General features: G+C 41.8%; 1 protein-coding gene across 1 annotated transcript in view; it reads right to left on the bottom strand.

Moving 5' to 3' along the window:
- man1a1 (mannosidase, alpha, class 1A, member 1) overlaps positions 1–21,228 on the bottom strand; it is a 153,256-nt gene that overhangs the window by 76,369 nt on the left and 55,659 nt on the right. Inside the window, exon 3 of the mRNA XM_071898866.2 lies at positions 6,853–6,968. Within this exon, the coding sequence (XP_071754967.1) occupies positions 6,853–6,968 (116 nt within the window). The remainder of the gene's footprint in view (positions 1–6,852; positions 6,969–21,228) is intronic.

Raw genomic sequence — 21,228 nt, 5'->3', positions numbered from 1 at the left:
CTGTGAGCTGATAAACAGTCAGAAAGGAGTGTTTGTGGTGTTCTCGGTAATCCTTGGAGGGATTTGCCTTCAGGTCTAAAATGTTGATTAGATGAAGAGATTTTCTAACAAGTCCACTGTTGCATTGATGAGCTAACGCAGCCATTTGGGACCAGTGGGTCTATCCCTTTTGAAGCTATACTCTATATGCCTTCAAGAAGTCAATTGCAAATCATTAACCTTTCCGATTAAATGCTTTAAAAATGGGTGAACTGGGTGTTACTCGGAGCCACATGCCTTATTTAAAAGTATGATTTGAATTGAAGCTGGAGCTATATACTCTATACGAGTGCTGGTGCTACTCTTGCAGCTCACGTTTTATCCTTAAGTATGTATAATATTTGTCTCCCCCTCCTTAATTTTTCCTCATTTGCAAATTAAATGAGGTGGTGTGTGTTCAGTGTGTGTGTATAAGAGAGAGAGAGAGCGAGAGAGAGAGCGAGAGAGAAAGAGAGAAAGAGAGAGAAAGAAAGAGAGAGAGAGAGAGAGAGAGAGAGAGACCGACCCCAGGCAAATGTCTCTTTTTGTTCCAGTAAAGCAAGGTTATCAAAGAAGCTCATGCAGGCCACCACTGTCATTTTATCGTGTGTGTGTATTTCTTGACTGACAGTCCAGGACCGCTGTGGACCCTTCTACTTTGCTTAGAGATAAAGACACAAACCCAGAGGCGGAGGGAGAGTTGTATAGTAGTAGACACGTTGCATAAAGACATCAAGTGTATCTGGGTTTTTGTCTCCCTTCTCCATCCGTCACTTCGTGTCTTCTTAGCGCAGCTGCCAGAGACAGAAACATCCCTGGCTACTGTCGTCACTGCGGGTGAATACTAACAGAGTTCTAAAGAGACCAAATAGTCGGTGTCCAAATGGTAGGAAGGTTAGGGTTCTTGGGTGGCAAGGAGAACAGTCTGGAACCAACACCTCTGTGAGCTGATTATTAAATCCAAAAATGCCAAGTCGATACTTGTGTCCTTGTGGAGAACGTTCTTCCCAAGTCGTCTTGGAGAGAACAATCTTCTCATCAAAGTAAGCAGAGAACCTTCCTTACAGTTTGAGATGGACTGTGTGCTTCACGTCGCGCGTTTTCCCACCTGTTAACCGAATCTGTACTGCAGACTGCAGCGCTGCTCGGACGTGATGCACCGTTGTCGCAATGAATCTTGGGGCTTTCAATTCATTCTTGTTGGTCAAGTCACCATCCGATGCATCCTCGATATTTTGAGGTTGGCAAGGAAACTTCCGTTTTTTCTATCCGTCCTCCGTCCTGTTGTTCTTTTGTTTTGGAATCGTGCTTCAGCGGTTAGATATTACATAAAGTACGTCATGGAGGACACAAGAACACACAAGAACGCATATTGATAATCAGCCACGGTCTCAGCAACTGTACATCATCAGCTTCACAAAGCTGGTATTTACGGCAGAGCTGCCATTCTGAAACTGCTTGTATCTTAGGCCAGTGCGCAAAGATGCATAAACTGGTGTAAGGAGCACAAAACCTGGAGCTCTGAACAATGGAAAAAGTCTAGTCTGATAAGTCTTCTAGCCTTTTCTTCCTACAGTCCTTCCTACATTCAGATTCTGTTTGGAGAAAGCCAAAGGATACCGGATACTGGACCTCTGCTATTGGCTTTGGTGACAGGTCATGTCACCACCTGTTGTACTCTATAGAAGGCGATATCACCTGGCCCCAAAGACCAGCCAATAGCAGAGAGCTAGTTCAGTACCCTACTTTTCACCATTAGGTGAAATCAGGCTTCACCACAGATTTGGGGTTTAGTTACTCTTTAACCCACAATGATGACCCCACTGCATAGTAATATGATGGCCAAGGAATAAGAGGGCATTTTACAGGGCCAGGAGAACCCTATAGGGGGCAAACACTGTTCTCTCATGATGTTACCATATTCCAAGATGATAAGTATCCCATACACCACTGGCTCCCCAAGTCCAGTCCGCTGGTTTTCTATCGTACCAGTTAATTGCATTCATCTGGCATCCCGGGTCTAAATCGGTCCCTATTTGGAATAAAAAACGGATTTCAGAAGAATTGGCATGCACACTGCTAAAGTAGAAAGCTCCAATGTCCCACCAAACAAATCAGGACTTGATGACAGTAGTACAAGGAATGAAGCTGTTGTGGCCCTACTCCTTACTATTTGATATTTACATATGGTTAGGTGTTTCCATTATGCTGTGGTTTTAGAATCAGAACTGAGATACTTGGACTGGTATCAGTAATCAAAGTCAAATTTTGCTATCACGACAACACTAAGGAAAAGACAAAGACAGATTGTTTTTCTCTCTCTCTCCTTAATGAGGGGCTCTCAATGGGGACATTATAATGAGGACAGTTCTACAAAACAGGCAAAAAACATCAAAGGAAAGGGGGCTAAGTGTGTGTGTGTGTGTGTTAGTGAGTAAGAGCGTGTGCTTCACATTGTCGTACCTACCTGAGCCCACGTCGTTATACTCTGTACATCAACACTAGCGTAGCAGTCCCTTAAAAATTTGCATTGAAAAAACCCTAGTGTAGATTCCTTCCATGCATTAGCATAATTCCTGTGATGTATATGCGAGCCTACTGACTGGTGAATTATAGACTAAAAATGATATGCAGATTCATGTATTGGCAATGCCTGTGATATTGTAAACACGCTTCCTTCTAGAAGTTAAGCAGGCCACGATTTAGCGGCAGTAAGTCAAAATGGAAATCATATAATCTGCAGCTAATATATTACGGAATTATTTTCCATATGACACCCATGTAGGCTATTACTGACAGGAATGTGTTCTGAATGTGTTTTCTTTCAATGTTATTGCATTTATACATTTCTATAAGCTTTATTTTAAGAATATGAAACTTTTATGGGCAATTTGGTCTCCAGCTTTGCTCATCGCTCAATGACACCGAAGGACAATGTGGTATATTGAATTTATTTGTCCAAAGACCTAGTTTGCCAATATTTACATCTGTTTTGTAATTCTGTTCTTGAGAAAAAGGCAGAATCAAACAAATTGTAAAAAAAAAAAAAAAAAAAACTAGGGAGAAAATGTCCTACATCTTTTCCTTTCTTTCACTTACCCAGAAGTCCTCTCTTCTTCTTCTTGTATACCATTCTCTCTCCTATACCTTCCTCTCCCTCTGTCATTTTTCATTTCTTTTTATCTCCTCTCCTCATCCATCCTACAGTTTGTCATTTTCTACACGCACTGAGCTTTAAGGTCGTACTGGAACTGGATTTGTTTTACAGTGGGAAGCCCTGAAGTGTCATTTTTACTCACTATGTCTGTAATTCCAGAGAAGTATTCACATGGGTCAAAGGATCTCTGATGTCCCTCAAATTACTGCTAGAAACCTGGTTATAAAATATCATAATCTACATTTGGTCTCCTCATAATACTAATCCTGTGTGAATTGAACTCTGTAATTTCAGGCGTAATTTGTCTTCTTTTCTATCTTCCTCCTGTGATGAAAAATGGAGGCTGTAGTGGGATCTATAGAGGAAGGATTTCACTGCATTTTAAGCAGAAACTACAAGCTTTGCTTTGCTAAACCAGGATGTGACGAATTGTAAAATCTTGAGCTTATACAATTGTATTATTTTAGAAAATCTCATTATCCCATGCGGATGAGTTTCACGAAACACAGAGGTTGCAGCCTTGTAAGCCAGATAAGTCACGTGAGTTGATCACATTGCAAGAAATTTTTTTGCATTTATGCCCTTGAATTCTGAAATAATAGAATATACACTCACTGGACACTTTTTTTATTAGATACACCTATGTAGTACTGGCTGACCATCTGTTGCTGTAGCCCATTCATCATGTGTGTTCTGAGATGCCCTTCTGCACACCACTGTTGTAAAGAGCCGCTATTGGAGCATTTGTGGCCTTTCTGTTAGCTTGAACCAGTCTGCCCGTTCTCCTCTGGCTTCTGACCTCTCTCATTATTAACAAGGTGTTTTCGCTCACTGGTTGTTCTTTGTGTATCGCACCGTTCTCTGTAAACCCCAGAGACTGCAGCGCTGTTACTGAGATGCTGAACCAACAGTCAGACCGCGGTCAAAGTCGCTTAGATCACGCATCTCGCCCGTTCTAATGTTTGTTCGAACAAAAAACTAAACCACTTCACCATGTCTGCATGCTTTATATACTGAGTTGCTGCCACATGACTAGCTGTTTGGAGGATCGGGCTATTTGCGCTGACGAGCAGGTGTACCTAATAAAGTGGCCGGTGAGTGGATGCCTTGCAGCACATGGCCAACTTTGTTACTTTCCAGCTGGATTAAACCTACAGATACTGGTAATAATTACAAGTCCTCCCCCAGTTATACTAATCTGGCTCCAACAGGACCAATAAGAGTGAAAAGGTTTTGTCAACAGCTTTTAATCTGATGAATCATCATTACTCACTTAACCAAGGAGGCCTCACCTGCTTATTTGCTTACCTGCACCTTTCAGTTTACAACATCACTGCTTACTGTGTGTGCGTGTGTGTAACAGTTGAGCGACTCACATGTGAGAAAGTGCTGCGACAGCGCGTTGATATTGCCAGCGTCTACATTGCACACACATACACATGTAGTAAACACTATTCGAGCACAGGACACAGCAACCGTGAGTGTAAAAATAAAACTAGAAAATAATGAGAGAAAAAGAAAGGCAGAGAGAGAGAAAGAGAGCTTGATTCCTCCCTACTTGTCCTTCCAGCAGCGTTGAAGTGTGTGTGTGTGTGTGTGGGTGTGTACGGAGGAGTAAACGGTAATAGACTCGTGTATGGATCCATTATATGTGTGTTTGGCTCTCTGCCTCTGGGTTTTATTGATAACACTGTGGAAGAGGAATCAGAGTCAACACAGTCATTTCCTGTGGAGCCCATACACACACACACACACACCCCAAACACACACACACATCATTTTGATTCCTGTGGTCATATGAAGTGCTTCTCCCAACAAAAATAAACCTGAAATCGGCGAATTTTTAAATCTATGCAGTTTCATGAGATGTTGGTACCAATGATATGAACATGTATGGATTCTTACATGGGTATAATTCTTAAATTTAGTGGGTTTCCCCTTTAAAACAGCATGCCAAGTTCCTACTCATGCTTTGATATCAAGATTCTAATATGTCAAATTTCTAGGCGATATTTGATACCGTGGAAAATATTGCGATATTCGATATTATTGAATATCAGCCCAAGCCTATTAAGATGCATTACCAGCAGATTATAAGACCAGTAGAAGCATAGATACACTTTGAACTGACATTCAGTTTATCATGCCATTCATTTCCCCATAAAGTATTCAACGGTGTGATTTTTAAGTATTGTTTATTATATCACGCTCTGATTATAGTAATCGTTATGTGCTTATAATGCTTTATGAGCACCACTTCAAGTGAAGCATGAACTGAAAATTGAGTCGTGTTGTGCCTCTTTCCCTTGTCTGACGTGGAATGAACGATTTTTTAAATGGAGAATGGTTTACCTTGCTCACACACGCTCACACACACACACACACACACACACACACACGTCAATGACTCAGGCCCATATTGACTGCTTAGATAGGCTGACGGCGAAGTGCAGCGAGATCAAGGTTTTTTCCTCCAATTGCTGATCATGCGCAAACACACACACACACACACACACACACACACATATTAAGTTCCTTTTACACTGATTTTATACATGCATTTAAGTCATTCACCCTAAGACTATATGGTGTTTCTCTTAAGTAGCTGGGTTAAAACCATTTCAAAACCCCAATACAACAGTTAACATGCCATTCGGTCTCTGCCTGGAACGTGACCTTGTATGACTCTTTACTTATTTTGCTCTATTTCATGAACTTTTAAGGCCCCTGGGCATCCTGTTCACAGAAATATGGTTTATTCAAAATGTCCTAGGCAAAAAAAGCTTTCAAAACTGAATGTTTTTTCTCTGTTATGATGAGTGGAGTGCTGTGCTTCTTTTGTTTTTGTCTGATGCAGAATGAAAGCTCTCCGAATCAAAGTTTCAGCAGGGAGTTTACCGGGACCCGACACTTTCAGCGGCCCTGCATTATCGTGCGTCTCATATCCTGACTGAGTTAAGAAGAGATTTGGTGCACAGATAGCCTTTGGCCCAAGGATCAGCTGATTCCATTTTAGTTTTGATGCGGATCAGGGATTTCCGCCATTGGACGTGTTTTGCTTGTTTAGCCATAGATTTTTTTTTCCTTTTGCTGCTTTCATGTGCATGTGAGAAAGTCCGACATCCGGGACTTCCAAGTCGGCCACACACATTCACATGCTATTTTGAAAATCAAACCCAGAAGACAAATAAATAAACATTAACAATTACAGCTGCAGCTTTGCAAGTTGGAGAATAGTTCAGCATTGGCGGAGGTTTGCGCTCTTCCCAGTGCCTTCTAGTTGACAATATGTTACTGTTATGATTTAAATGATTTATGATTTGTATGATGAATGATTTCATTTCCATACTTGCTATGGAGACACACTGCATTTACACTTTGCTGCTAATGTGACCAAATGTGTCTCTGGTTTGGGTGATTGATGAGATCGTCAATGCATTTGCACCTGAATTTTATGGGTTTTTGCTCTATCACATTACACTCCCATCACCTAGAATGCATGTTAATGCAGGTGGAAAGGGGGTCAATGCCTCTCTTTCAAACCTACCCTTCCTCTCCCACTGAGATCAACTTGACTGAATTATGGCTTAGTGCACATGGGGATCAAGGCTGTTTTTTCAATTTACTTACTCATCACAAGGACGCACGCACACACACACACACACACACTTCCTTACCACGTTGAAGTCGAGGTTCTTCTCCACCCATTCGGTAGCAGCGTCAAAGTCTTCGTACATCTCCATGATGTAGAGGGTATCCAGAGCATCTACTATCGTCGCTCCCTTTATACTGCCTGCAACAGACACACAGCATAGACATATTACAGACCTGTTCACAGTTTGCTGGCTACAGTCAGGAAAAACACAGGAGAAATAGAGGTAAGCAGGCAAATTGTGACACCAAAAATAAGCATTGTATGTCCAAAATGCCTGGAACAGTGGAATACAGACCCTGTTGTGCATTGGCTGCCTAGTCAAATACCATTCCATCCACATTTTAGCCTCAAATGGCAACAGATATGTGGGTCAAGCTTGCAGTCAGCATATTGCTACCTGCTGAATATGACCTGAAACAGGTGTCAAAACCCATTCAGTGTACATTCAATGCCTGTAGACAAATTTTTTTAGCTGCGTTCAGAGCCGGCACTGTTTTTCGAGCACATTATAGAGCGACAACAGGTGCCGTCGCCGCGCTTGTTGGCGCTCGGTATAAACGAAACCGAGCACCTCGAATGTTTGGAGCGGTGTTCCAAGGCAAAGCACCGACTATTACCGCAGTTATAAAAACAGCGTTTCATCCCAAACCCGGAAGGGGAGGGAGGACAGAGAGCGCAGCTGGATGCGGCGGTACCTCAGTTTGAGCTCGTTTCAAACGACGCTCTGAAACAAATGCAATTTCAGAAAAGAAACATGTACAAAAGCAACAGATGTCACCATCATACTGAAAAGGAAAAGGAAAAGAAACTTGGTAACTGTGGAGTTTTTGGAGTTGAAAAATGAAACTTTGTCAAGGATAAATGATTGTAAACAACACTTAACTTGTTTTTGACAGCATGTGTCCAAACTAATGAGGTTATAGTTTCTCTAAGATCATGAGTTGGGTTCAAATATTTAACAAATTCACAAGCAACATATTACTCCCTCTAGAACTGTTGCTGAACAAGTAAGACAAGTTAAAAAAAAAAAGTAATAAACTAGATTCAAATGTTGTTTCTTTAAAGGGTTGCTACCGCTACTTTTAGAAGTGCGAATGACAACAGGTGCTGGCAGCAGTCAGACTGAAAAAGCATTGAACGGAACAGCAGATGTTGGGTTTGCGTTCAGATGTTACGCTCTGAGGTTGAAATTGAATTCTTTTTTGTTCAGCAGATGGTGAGAGAGGCAGCATTTATCAGCGCTGATGAAATGTCGGGAGTATTGCTCATCTCTGGCGATTAGCCTCATAGCGGGAGGGGAGACGCGCACACACACACACACACACACACACACACACACACACACACAGAAACCCCTCATCATTTCAGTTTTGTCTTTGCCAAAACCCTCTAACATACCACCAACCCACACACACCTTAACCTCTATGTGTGTGTGTGTGTGCGTATGTGCTCAATAAATCATAAAGCACGCAGTATAGAGCCCTCAGCAAAGCTTTTAGTCCTAACATATTGGTTATAAAGACGAGATATCTTGTCTCTGAGCTCTCCGAACGCTAAGAGCCGAGGAAGAAACGGAAAAAGGATGGAGGTGGAAGACGGGAAGGCGGAGAAAAAGGAAAAAGACAGTAAGTGAGACGGAGAGCAGGAATAAAAAACACTAATACATCAGTGTGGGGGGACGGATCTAGAGGGAGAGGGCAGGGAATAAAAGGTGGGAAGAAAAAAGGCGAGATGGAAAAATGCTGAAAGTAACTAAATAAATGTATAAACCACAAAGATGAGTAAGAAACAGAAAAAGTTTGAGAATGAGGTGGCGGCGAGGTAGAGCCAAGGTGAAAGCCGGAAAGCTGGTGGTTACTGTTGAATGCGTTGGTTTATATCCCTCTATAAATGATGGGAGGATTCCAAGACAGCTAAAAGCTTTCCATTAGACACAATGCTGAAACACCAGCTAGGCACAGAGCCACTACTTTCCCATCAGCTGTAATGCTGTGTTCACACTGCGGCCGAAAAAAAAAGCCCATAGCTGCAAAGATGATTTTGACCAGGGTTCGACTGATACAGGGTTTTGAAGGCTGGAAGAGATACTGATATTTTTTTGATAGAGCTGCCGATATCTGATATTCAATATCTTTCGAATGTGATAATATTAATTCCAAAACAATCTAATTATTCAGTGTTTCCCCCCAGAATTGTATTCTTGTCACGGTGGAAAAGTCTCTGAAACAACATTTAGACCATCATGGGACTAGGCTTGGGCGATATCCAAAATCTAATATTGTGATACTGTCCCGCCAAAATATTGCGCTATTACGACATTATCAGGTTTGCACGATTGTGGTCTAAGCAGCACATGGTGCCGCGGCCAGGTCGGAGGGCGATATTCGATATTGCAGAAAATATTATCACATATTATCACAGATATTCACAAAATATTGCGATATTCACAAAATATCGCAATATTAAAAATGACTGCAACCCAAGATAATAATGAGAAGAAGATGCGAAAGAAGTGTAAGAAGCGGAAGAAGCAGAAGAACAGAAGAAGAAGAAGGAGAAGATATTCATGCATACATGCTTGATCAAAATGTCTCATTAGAATCAGTTCAGGTGAAGGGCTTCCCATAGACAACCAGTGTATTGATCAATTCTACAATAAATATGTAATCAATCAAACTGCATCATATCCATCATATCAGAGGTGAACCGCACTAACTGGACCAGATCTGATTTTTAGTCAAAGGCCAGTATCGGCCAACTGAGATATCTGTCTAACCGCAATTACTAGTCATGTATTAGTGATGCAATAGAGAGAGCATGTGACCAGCAGTGTCAGCAATCCCAGTTTGCTCAGTCTGTGTTATTGTTGGCTGCTCTCCTCCCTCCGTCCTTCCTGTTTTTCATCTATCCCTAGTTCTCACTCCATTAAAGCCTCCAGAGCCACGGAAAGACGACATGACACTTTCCTCCCACCCATTGTCTTGTCACTACGCTTTCTTCCCCCTCACTGCTCTTCTTCCTGTGTGTCTGTCTGTCTGTCTGTCTGTGTGTGTGTGTGTGTGTGTGTGTGTGTGTGTGTGTGTGTGTGTGTGAGTCAAAGAGTGACCAGAATATGAATACAAAAACATTAAAAAAAAAGTTGTTGGAAATATTTTGGCATGTATTAATTTGTAGAGGCAAATATATGTATATATAAGTTAAATGATTTAATTCAAAATGTCCACAAAAGATTTATTGATTCCCTTTATCGATTCCTACTGTATAAAGTGTCAAGGGTAAAAGACTACATACAGCTTTAGTAAAGTTAACTTTACTTAAGAAAGACATTGCTGTGTAGAGTTGCTGAGAATTACAAAACAGCAAAGACACATAAGACACATTTTGCATAATGTCTTACTTGAGAGAACAAAATACAAGAATAAGTGAAAGTAATTGGAGGTCAACATCGCTGAACAAAAACAAAATTACCTGAAAATAACCTGCTGCAACGGCAGAATGAAGATCAGTTTTGTAATTGATATTTTAATAAGTTTATTGGCTAAAAGCTGTTGTGTATGCGTGACACCTAAAAGTGAACCAAAGATTGAGAATGTCACATCTTGGCATCTTGGGTATCATGTAAAATTTGACTTGCCCATTTGTATTTACCACTTTATTGGGTCACATGTCTTTGTCATTGTCCATATAATTGTTTTGTCCCGGGACCTATTGCACGCTCAGCCCTCCTGCTGGGGGATCCTTCTTTAAGGTTTTCCTGGGAGTTTTTCCTCGTCTTCACTGAGGGTCTAAGGTTGGCAGTTAGATTAGGTAGGGTAGGTTAGGCCCGGCTAGGTAGGTTAGGTAGGCCTTCTATATCTTTCCAACATGTTATCTTGTGTCTTGTACTTTGTTTTGTTTCCTTGTATTTTAGTTTGTTGCATCATTTTGTGTCATGATTGATTGTTGATTAGCTTAGACAAAGTCCTTTGAGACAAGGGTATCTTATCCAGAGCAACAATCACCCAAGAGTGAGTGCTAGGAAAGGGAGGAGGAGTTAAGGAGAGAGATGGAAGGGTTTTTTTAGAGGGAAGGTATGGTGAGTAGAGAGAGGTAATCATTCAGTGGGAAGAGGGCAACTTGAGGTACTCCTTGAAGAATTCTCAGTCTACGATGGCAGATGTGCGAGTGACTGAGGAGTTTCTCTTGGTGACTGTGCGCATGTAATAGCAGATGGAGCGGTAGAGGACAGGCCCTATGATGATTCTCTAAAGGAGGAGCAGTAGATGGGGTGCTACAAAGGGGACCTTGAGCTTATGCTGGCGGCGTTTATGGATGGTGGCGTGTTCGTCAAAGCTGTCCAGGATGATTCCAAGATATCCTTGTCAATAGCGACTGCAGATTGAGTTCCGGAAATGGATAAAGGGATAAAAAAAAACGACAGAGCCGGAGTTCTCAGCGGAGAAGAATCACTCCGTCTCTCTGCCCTCTAACAGAGAGTATGGACAGATGGAAGAGGAATTGCAGGGAAACGAGACTCTGAAGGTCCAAACGTCGTTAAGGAAGAATATCAATCCCTCCATTCCTCTCTCTTTCTCTACAACAATCCATCTGCTCATTCTCTAATGAGCTATCCATCCATCTTTTCTTCTTCTCCCCTTTTTCCATTCTTTCTTTATTCATTTCCTCTTCGGGGAACTTTGCTTTCATTCTACCTCCGCTCCTTTTTCTTTCTTCCTTCTACCTCCTGCCTCCTTTCATTTTTGCTCCCTTTCTCCTTCCTTCTTTCCTTCCTTTCTGCTTCTATCTTTCTCCCTCCTTCCTTCCTTACATATGCTCTTTCTTCCTTTCTTTGTCCCTCCCTCTGTCATGTATGCCTTCCTTTCTTCAACATTACATCCATTTTCCTTTCACTTCTTTTGTTTCTTGTTTTCTTCCTCCCTCTTTCTGTCCTTTCTCGCTCCCTCTTTCTTCCTTCCTTCGCTTCTTCCCTCCTTTCCTTTCTTTCTCCATCCCTCCCTTCTCCCTTTCTTTCTTCCTTCTTTTATTATTCCACCTCCCTTCATTCCTTACTTTCATTATTCCGTTCTTTATACCTGCTTTCCATATTACATCCATTTCCTCTCACTTCTCTCCTTTCTTCCTTCCCTCCTTTCTCTCCTTCTTTCCACTCTTTTTCATCCATCCATTTCCCCTTTCTTTCTTCTTTCATTTCCTGTCTTTTGTTCCTTCCCTTTCTTTCCTTCTTTACTTCCTTCCACCCTTTTCTTTCCTTCTGCCTTCATGTATTCCGCCCCCTTTTGTCTTTCTTCCCCTCCTTGAACCCTTTCTTCCTTCCATCTTTCCTTTTTCTTCCTCTCCTCTTTCCTTCATTCCACTTTCTTTCCTTCTTTCTTTCTTGACCCATCCCTCCCCCTTCCATTCTTCCTTCTTTCCTTCCACCCTCCACACCCTTAGTCCGTCTTTTCTTTCCTAACCAATTCCCTTCGTCTCTTCCTCTGGAACAGAAAATGAGCACAGAACAGTGTGATGGATGAATAAAGAAAGAGACAGCAGCGTCTTGCAGTCTTCATTTATCACCTGCATGCGATGGCAGATGTCCATATTCTGCACTACACACACATGCACACACACTTTCCTGCCTATCTTGTCCGGTGGTGTGTAAGGCAAGGTGTGTTATTGCGGTGCAGCTCAGTGCTAACAACACGAGTATTAGCTGGTGCCAGTGTGTGTGTGTGTCAGTGCTAAGTGAGTGAGAACTCTATTAGCAAGCATCACTTGTCAATAACAACACCAATTCACTGCATTCCCTCATCTCACACCGCCCTGTAGCGTGTGTGTGCGTGTGTGTCAGACAGGAGAATGATGCATTGTTTGGTTGTTCAGACTGAAATAACCTTCACTAGATGCAACCAGGCGGCAAAGATGGAGCTGTAATCTGTGGAGTGGAGTGTGTGTGTGTGTGTGTGCGTGCATGAATGATTGAGAGAGAAAGATTGACAAACAAAGCTGCGATCTGTCTCTCTCTCTGTCATACACACACACACACACACACACACACACAGGAAACACTGATTGTGCTGTCGGAGGTCAAAATACAAAACCTGCTCTCTAGTTATTGAGGTGTCTTCTTTTGAAGAGTATAATTAAATTTTGAATCTAAAAGTACGTGGAATAATGATTTATTGGTGTGTGTGTGTGTCTTGCCGTGGTAACGGGGGAATAAGCAATAAGCCTACACTGATTCATTCTGAATCTGTTCTGCATCTGAATGAATGCTGTCCTGAATACTGGGACAGTACTGCTATGTTTGATTTACAAATATTTTTATATTTTTATACAAATATATTTTCATCATATTCTCAAATGCATATCAATAGCAAGTCATTAACTCTGCAGTTGCCCCATAAAGTATTCAACCCCTACATTTTTTGGCATTTATAATTATAATGTTTATCATGCAATAATACACTTAAGATGTCTTATGTGCAGTGAGTATATAAAAGCAGGCTAGACATGTGGGACGGGTGCTAACCTTCAGGGCCTTGCCCCCAAAAAGCAATGAGATTTCAGAGGCGAAGATGAGGAACTATGTCATGCGGATTACATCATACGCACCGCATGAGACTAAACGAAGAGGCGGAGAGCTTTGAACAAAAGCCTGACCTCGGCAGTCGGCTCTGCCTCCGAGCTCTGGGTCACGCCGGGCTCCTCGGTGAGGCTCAGCGGTTCCCTTTCGCTCTCGGCCTTATGCTGTACAACCTGAGTAACCGAGCTGCGGATTATGTCCCAGGTCACATCAACAAATTCTGTGGTTTCCCTATCCCTGGGGCTTACTGCTGCCTGTCATTCAGCGCCTCCCATTCATCTGTTTGTACACTTTATTTTGTTTAATTGACTGACGGATTCACCCATTCATTTGTTAATTCGCTGGTTCAATCATTTCCAACACTGGCTTTGGGGTTTGGTCTACACCGAGGTTCTCAACGTTTCAACGCTTCGTCAGACAACGCAGTCGAATCCTCCTCTGATTTTTCCTTTAGATAAACCTTGTCCAGCACCAGTGGAAGAGGTGGATTTGCATATCACTTCAATCTATCCTTGATCTACATTGAGGCCTTGATGTACAGTATCTTGGTTCAGTTTCCCTTCATAACAGGAACACAAGGCTAATGGTCTGAAAGCTGAAGGTATGAATCCGCCTGGATAAAGCCACACCGTTCATCTGGCTCCCTTTGTGGTTTCCTCTTACATTTCGCTCTATGGCCTAGAAAACCACCGTGTAACCTATTGGATATTTTGGTTATGTTAAATTACCAAGTGGTCAGTCCAAGCTCCTTCAGTTTTTGATCAACGCCTCAGAAACCTGAGTGAAGACCCACAGGTGGTCGGCATAAGTCGGGATCTGAATTCTTAGGCAAATACACTAGTCAACTTATCTCAATGTACCGTGCTTCCTTGGTGGGTAATCTGAGCTGATGTTTGCTGTGTGACCTACAGACATGCACCTAAGGGTGTTTTGTGCTAGAGGCCTCTAAATCCTACCAGCTCGACCACGCGTTTACAGCCATCCAGTTCACTGTAACCCATAGATTAGTGAGAATGACAGCAATCAGATGTAGGCAGACAAGGGGCTGGTCGATTGTGAATAAATGAATAAGATTAACTATGTCTAAGATGAAAACATGACTCACTTCCCACTTGATGGAAAGCTTGCAATGCCCTTTAATGGACTTATCACCTCTGCTCCATGCTGTTTCTATGGGCAGATCCTGCATACAAATCAGTTGTTGCACTTTTGTACCATTGAAATCAGCACAAGAATATCATATGAAAGCATTAAACCTTTCTGCTCAATCCAAATGATTATACTGCCTTATTGAAAAAATGACACTTTGTACTTTGTGCCACACCAAGGCTCACCTTTCCCACTTAGACAAATAATTTATTTTTATGTCAGGTGAATAAATGGACAATGGAACTGATATAGAAAGGCAAGTTTAAATGAATTTAATTATTGAACATACTAAGGATATTGCCCTGCACCCGTTTGCAACTTTCAAGAACAACAAACTTAACTAATCCATTTTCCTTTGCATTGCTATCAGGGTTATTGTCAAAAATCCCATTACTACAAGCACTCTGCGAGAATGACCGGCAGCATGTGCAAACCCTCTGCAATGTTGTTTTTTGTCGTCTCCAATTCTTGCCGAGCGTTTTCAATCAGCGAACGGGGGGTGGGCCGAGCTTATCTTACTGTAATGGTGGTAGTTGTGTTTTAGCTGCCGGGTAGAGACCCGGTTTGATCTTTCGGAGGCAGAAAATGCTGAATAGGAAAGGCTGGATTCACTTTCACTTTAATAACACCCTCCGATTTGTTCAAATAAATAACTGGGAAATCGGAATAAAGAGCCCAGTGTGTTTCTTAAAGGGTTCTTTATGGCACCAAAAACGGTTCTGCTATGCTATACTATTTTCTTGGACTATACAGATCTCACACCGGTGGCCCATCCAAAAAAACAAAACACTCAGACCAGTGGCTTTGATTTTATTAGATATTAGAGGCATTTGAAGGCCGCTCTCACTTCATGAAGATTCAGATAGTCTTCCTCAAAACGAGGGTTAGATTAATATATTTGTTTGCCAGTATACTGGGCTGATATTGGCCATATAATAAGAATTGGATATCGGCCAGTCACTGTCGTCCCACCTCCATATGACCACAGCTAGTCAATATGTTTTAATTATTATTTTTAGATCAGGTGTCTGACCAGAAAAATCATTACAGTGTGGTGTGGGAGGATTTTACTGAACAGTCTGTAAAACCTGCAGTGAAACCTGACTTACCCTGCCTTAAGGAGCTGCTAACCCACCTAAAACGATGTAATTAATATAGCTTTTGATGGAGAGTTTTAGTGTCCCATGATGATTTTCCAAGACTAAAATTATTGGGGAAATCACTGAAAACGTTTGGAATTGTTTGGCATGGATGGAAATGGTTCAATTTAAAAGCATTGAATATCGGCACAAAATATGGACTGTCGGCAGCTTCAACGCAAAAATTCCTGAATTTCTCTCATCGGCCGCGCTGAGATTTCCTCCAGGATGGAAAAGTGTCCCAATCTTTGCCCTTATCCTAATGTTAACTCAGTGCAAACTCCAGGCCTAATCCTTAATCCTACAATTTGATCCAGATCTCAACATCCTCGGCCTCCGCCATTGGCTCTGCACTGTATCTTCTGAGAGGTCATGGAGGGATGGTGGGAAAAGTGTTGGCTAAGCCTTCGGCTAATCGTGTTATCGTAGGCAGAAAAAAAAAATGCGCGAGCACAAACGCACACACACACACACGCCCAAAGTGTATTAACCTCTTGGCTTCTCCTGCCAGATACTCAAGCGTCGACAGTTTTTGTCAAGGTTACGGTGAAAGGCGTTACCGAGCTTAGTGGTATGTACGGGTTTAATATCTGACAGTGATTCAGCATTGGGGAGATAGAAAGCTAAGCCGTGATAATACGGCAAATACAAGATTTTTGATATGAAAATATGTTGTAATCTGTAATTTCTTCATTTTTGTATTCAGGCACGGGAACTTTCAGTGACCAGGGCTGGCTTTGAGGAGTGTGTGTGTGTGTGTGTGTGTGTGTGTGTGTGTGTGTGTGTGTGTGTGACAGTGTGCATGAAAGTGTTTGTGTGTTTGTGTGTGTGTGTGTGTGTGTGTGCATACAGCCATCAGCAAGATGGGCGGTACTACTGCAGTGTGTTGTTCTGGGCCTTGGGGGGGTTCAAGGCCCGGGCGAGCAGGCTGGCTTGTTTGGTGTGTGTGTGTGTGTGTGTGTGTGTGTGTGTGTGTAGGTGATTAATTAATGTGGATGCAAACCCAAGGTTCTATAATGAAGGAACAGGAGACGAGAGTGCACAGCACAGGGCTGGCAAGGGGTGTGTGTGTGTTCGTGTGATGGATACCCCCCATTTCAACTGCTGCAGCGCCCCCTTGTCTGTGTCCCACCCAACTCCATACAAGACGAGACCACCACACACACACACACACACGCACACACACACACACACACACACATACGGCAGCCTGAGGGAAGGCAAGAGCAGAATTACTCCATCAATTTCAATTACAGAGATTGAATACCTGATTCGCACACACACACACACACACACACAAAATGTAGTGTGGGAGCTGAGGCTGCAGCCTGGGACTCAATGTCAAATTATATAACCAACTAACTGACTGCTCTGAAAAAAGACAGACACCAAAAACATCAGCCTTCTCGACTGTTTTATGATAATAGTTTACGACCCATATGGGTTGTTGAACGCCGATACCGCTATCTTTGGATTGAAGTTGCCGATAGCCAATAGCTGATACCTTGTGCCAATATTCAGTCTCTTTAAATTTGACCGTTTTCATGCCAACACATTTCAATAATTCATAAGTACTCAGTGTCTCCCCCAGAATTGTATTCCTGTCAGGGTGGAAAAGCCTCTGAAACAGCATTTAGGCCTAGACCAACATGGGACACTAAAACTCTCCACTGAAAGCCATACTAATGGAATTTTTTGCAGGTGGGTTAGCAGCTCCTTAAGGCAGATTCCACTGCAGGACTGACAGCACTGAAGCCGGTTGTATTTTACAGGGTGAAACCTCCATCATATCAGTGGTAGGTGACATTGATCATATCAGTTCTCCAGCTCTGCTTGCTTACTCTGAGTACTATAAAAGCCATAATACCCTACTGAGTAGGGATGGGACGATATATCATAATTCAATATATCGCGATACAAAAATGTGACAATACGTATCCTGGGGCAGAAAAATGAATCGCGATATTAGCTCCATTTCATGCTGCTGTAGTAATCACTAATGCGACGCTTGACCGTCACAATTTCACAAGCTCTCCAACCAAATTATATTATTGTCACTTTGTAATGACATTTTTAAATTGTTGTTTACATTCTAGCAAGCCAATGCCACTGCTAGAAAGATTTGTGGCTGAGAAATAAACATAATTCTGCACAATCAGACTTTGTTGTCATTGAAATTTTATTTATCACATCGTATCGTGGTTGTGTTGAATCGTGAACCCCATATCGGGCAGTGGGGCTCACAAACAAGCCCCCTGCCTCTCACTGACTCTCTACCTCTCATATATATACAATGCTTGTATATATGTTGTTAATATTTTGTTAATATTTTGATATTTCCTGTATTTGCTATATTTATGTACCTATGTACCAACCACACCAAGTCACTTTCCTTGTATGTGCAAACATACTCGGCATAATAAAAGAATTCTGATTCTGATTCTGATTCTGAATCAAATCGTGAGCGTATGGTCTCATTCCTACTTAGTGATCACTTTTGGTTTCTTCAATAATGTAGTAAACAGTACGCACCTAGTTACCCCACATCCATGTTCCTCCTCCAAAATGAAATGTATTTACTATGATAAATACACACAATTTCCTCATTATAGCACAAGGTCATGGTCAAACTGGGGGCACATACAGTTGTATTCCAATGAATTATTTGCCAATGAAGTCCTTGACAACATGCATTATGGCCGATTTTTTGCTCTCCTCTGCATTGTAAACGGAGGCCGTCTCAAAAAGAAAGGAAGAGAAGCCAGCGGAAAAGCCAGATGGGAGAGATTTAGCGGTAAAATAAACAGTGTTTAAATGGACAGCTGTGCTGGATTCGAACCAACAACCCGAATCAGTTTCTGGCAGGAGGTTTGGTGCAGCCAAAACACCCACTCAATCTCACTCCCAGTAACTATGGGAGTGGAGAGGAACCAAATACTTTGATGCATTTAGGCGCAGTTTAGGGTGCTTAAACTAAATCCACTGTAGGAAACTTTCTACTCTGACTCCAATTACTATAACTCTCACTTGACTGCATTTATCACATGTAAACCGTTGCTGTTGACTTGGAAAAAGAACAGCAGAATGAACAGAAAATATGTCAGGACTAATATTTCAGGGAAAGAGATATCTGATTTCACTGTGTCAAAGGTTTGGGGACACCACATTGTTCTTTATTTGTACTATTTTCCACATCTTAGAATAATAGTAAATACATCAAAACTATGAAATAACACAAATGGAATTATGCAGTAGGGATGTAACGGTATGAAATTTCACAGTACGGTACGGTATCTACCAAAATACCACGGTATACGGTATTTCATGGTATTAATTTTTTCCCCCTTTTAATTAAACGTACTATGGCCCATCGAAAAAACAAACAAACAAGTATTTTGCTGTGAAGAGAAATATTGCTTTATTGAACTGAAATGTGTGTGCGTGCCTGTGCGTGTGTGTGTGTGACACTGTTGCAATTCAATATTGCTAGCAACTTGAAGTGTGATGTTTCATTTTTTCCCCTGGCTGTCACGAGCGGAGCTGTGGATAGGTAACCCTCCATTGTAGTGGCGTGCGGCACTGTGCATATGCACATTGCGCAACATAAATTTATACTGTGGGCACGGTATTACAGGGAAATGCTTAGGGTTCAGAACCGTGGTTGTTTGATACCGCGGTATACCTTAAAATGGTATACCGTTACATCCCTATTATGCAGTGACCAAAAAAGTGTTAAACAAATCAAAACTATCTTATATTTTAGATTCTTTAAAGTAGCCACCCTTTGCCTTGATGGAAAGGCAAAGGTTTTGGAAAGAAATTCATACATAGGATCAACTTGACTATTTATATTTGTCTAAGAAACACATTTCAAGCATTTAAGCAGAATCATCAAAATGGCTTTAAGAGAATGAAAAACATAGTACATTCAGTCAGGTGTCCCCAAACTTTTGATGGGCAGTGTACATATGTGTGTGTGTGGGTGATTGCATCAAGAAAGATCTTAACTAATCTAAATGCACCCAAGACGTGCTGAAACTGCTTCTAAAAGGGGGTCAGAGATGCTTTTGGCCATGTTACTACCAAAGTGTAAATGCAACCATGTGTCCAACCCACACGCAACAATGACGTGACACGATGTGAACGTTCGCACATGGGTCACAGTGGGGAAACGCATGCAAAGCATGGGAGACTAGTGGCGAGCAGAGTGACTTTAAAAACTAGCCAAGAGAACTAAAAATGGAAACTTTGAAGAAAAAGCAACACATGGAGCCTCTATCCAACTAGGAGATTATCAAGACATTGCTGGATAACGAGGCATTTACTGTCCCTTTTAAAGAATATAAATATTACAAGAGGAAGCAACCTGTTTTGGTGAGGGAGAGAGAAGTCTGATTTTAACGTGGATACTTGAGACACGTTTTAATGTCAGGGGTAAATGTAATTCCGCTAAATCATGTCTAGACACAATCTGGGTACGAGGCGCATGTTAATGCCGGGTGGAACGGAGGCTTTAGTTCTGCCGGGCTACTTTTCTATTCTATCGGGGGATTTCTACTGTCACTTAAGTAAAGTGATATGAAGAGCTGCAGCCTCACTCCAGGGGACTGGCGGCAGAAAAGCCATTGAGAGGTTTTGGCAGGGAGGAAAGGCCACAGGAGACGGGAGGAGAAACAACACAAAGGAGAAAAAAAACAAAACAACCCGGCACAGAAACACTGGCAGCATCTGTGGCAAAGCCTGCCATTCAACCACTGGCCTTTTAAACCACTGCAGGCAGGGCCAAGCAGATAACCTCCGCAGCAAAGACGAATTGTCTCCCGAGACTCACTAGCTGTCTTCCACTTCGCCAATATCTGGAGCTATGTTTCCATCCAACTGCCAAGTGAATTTTAAGCAAACTTTTATAACGCTGCAAAAATAAAATGTGAATTAGGTGCGTTTCCATCAGCTGAGGTGAGGTGAATAAATAGGCTTACTGAACATAGCACTGTGTAAAGATGGCATTTCAACAGAGGTGTGGCCAAGTCAACTTTGCTCGAGTCCCAAGTCAGTCTCAAGTCTTGATGCACAAGTCTCAAGTCATGTCCCAAGTCTAATGTAAATTACCAAGTCAAGTCCATGTCATTAATGTCAACTCTCAAGTCTAAATGTAGAACAGCAAGTCAAGTCAGAACAAATCAAGAGTCCAGTATCAATTTAATATCTTAAAGAAAACTAAATATCTAGGACTTTTCAATGCAATATGGTTTTAATAGGATAAAAACTTGGTAAGAGCATCATGAGTTTGATTTCTATAATCAGTTTCAACTTCAATAAATTCAATCATTCCATACAAATTCAGAAAACAATTTAAATTCAGTCGTCTGGTGGAACAAATCTCATCACTTTCAATCTAAGTCATTTACACAAACACAAGATCTCAAGTCAAGACTTTAGAAACCTTTTCAAGTCATCAAAGTACAAGTCAAAGTCAAGTCCCAAGTCTTCTCTTCATGCATGTCATCCAAAAGTTCCGCCTAGATCGTGCCAGGTACATTAAAA

The sequence above is a fragment of the Centroberyx gerrardi genome, chromosome 18 (assembly GCF_048128805.1).
Source record: "Centroberyx gerrardi isolate f3 chromosome 18, fCenGer3.hap1.cur.20231027, whole genome shotgun sequence".
NCBI lineage: Eukaryota > Metazoa > Chordata > Actinopteri > Beryciformes > Berycidae > Centroberyx > Centroberyx gerrardi.
The sequence above is the reverse complement of the archived record's forward strand: the minus strand, read 5'-3'. Positions and strand labels throughout refer to the sequence as shown.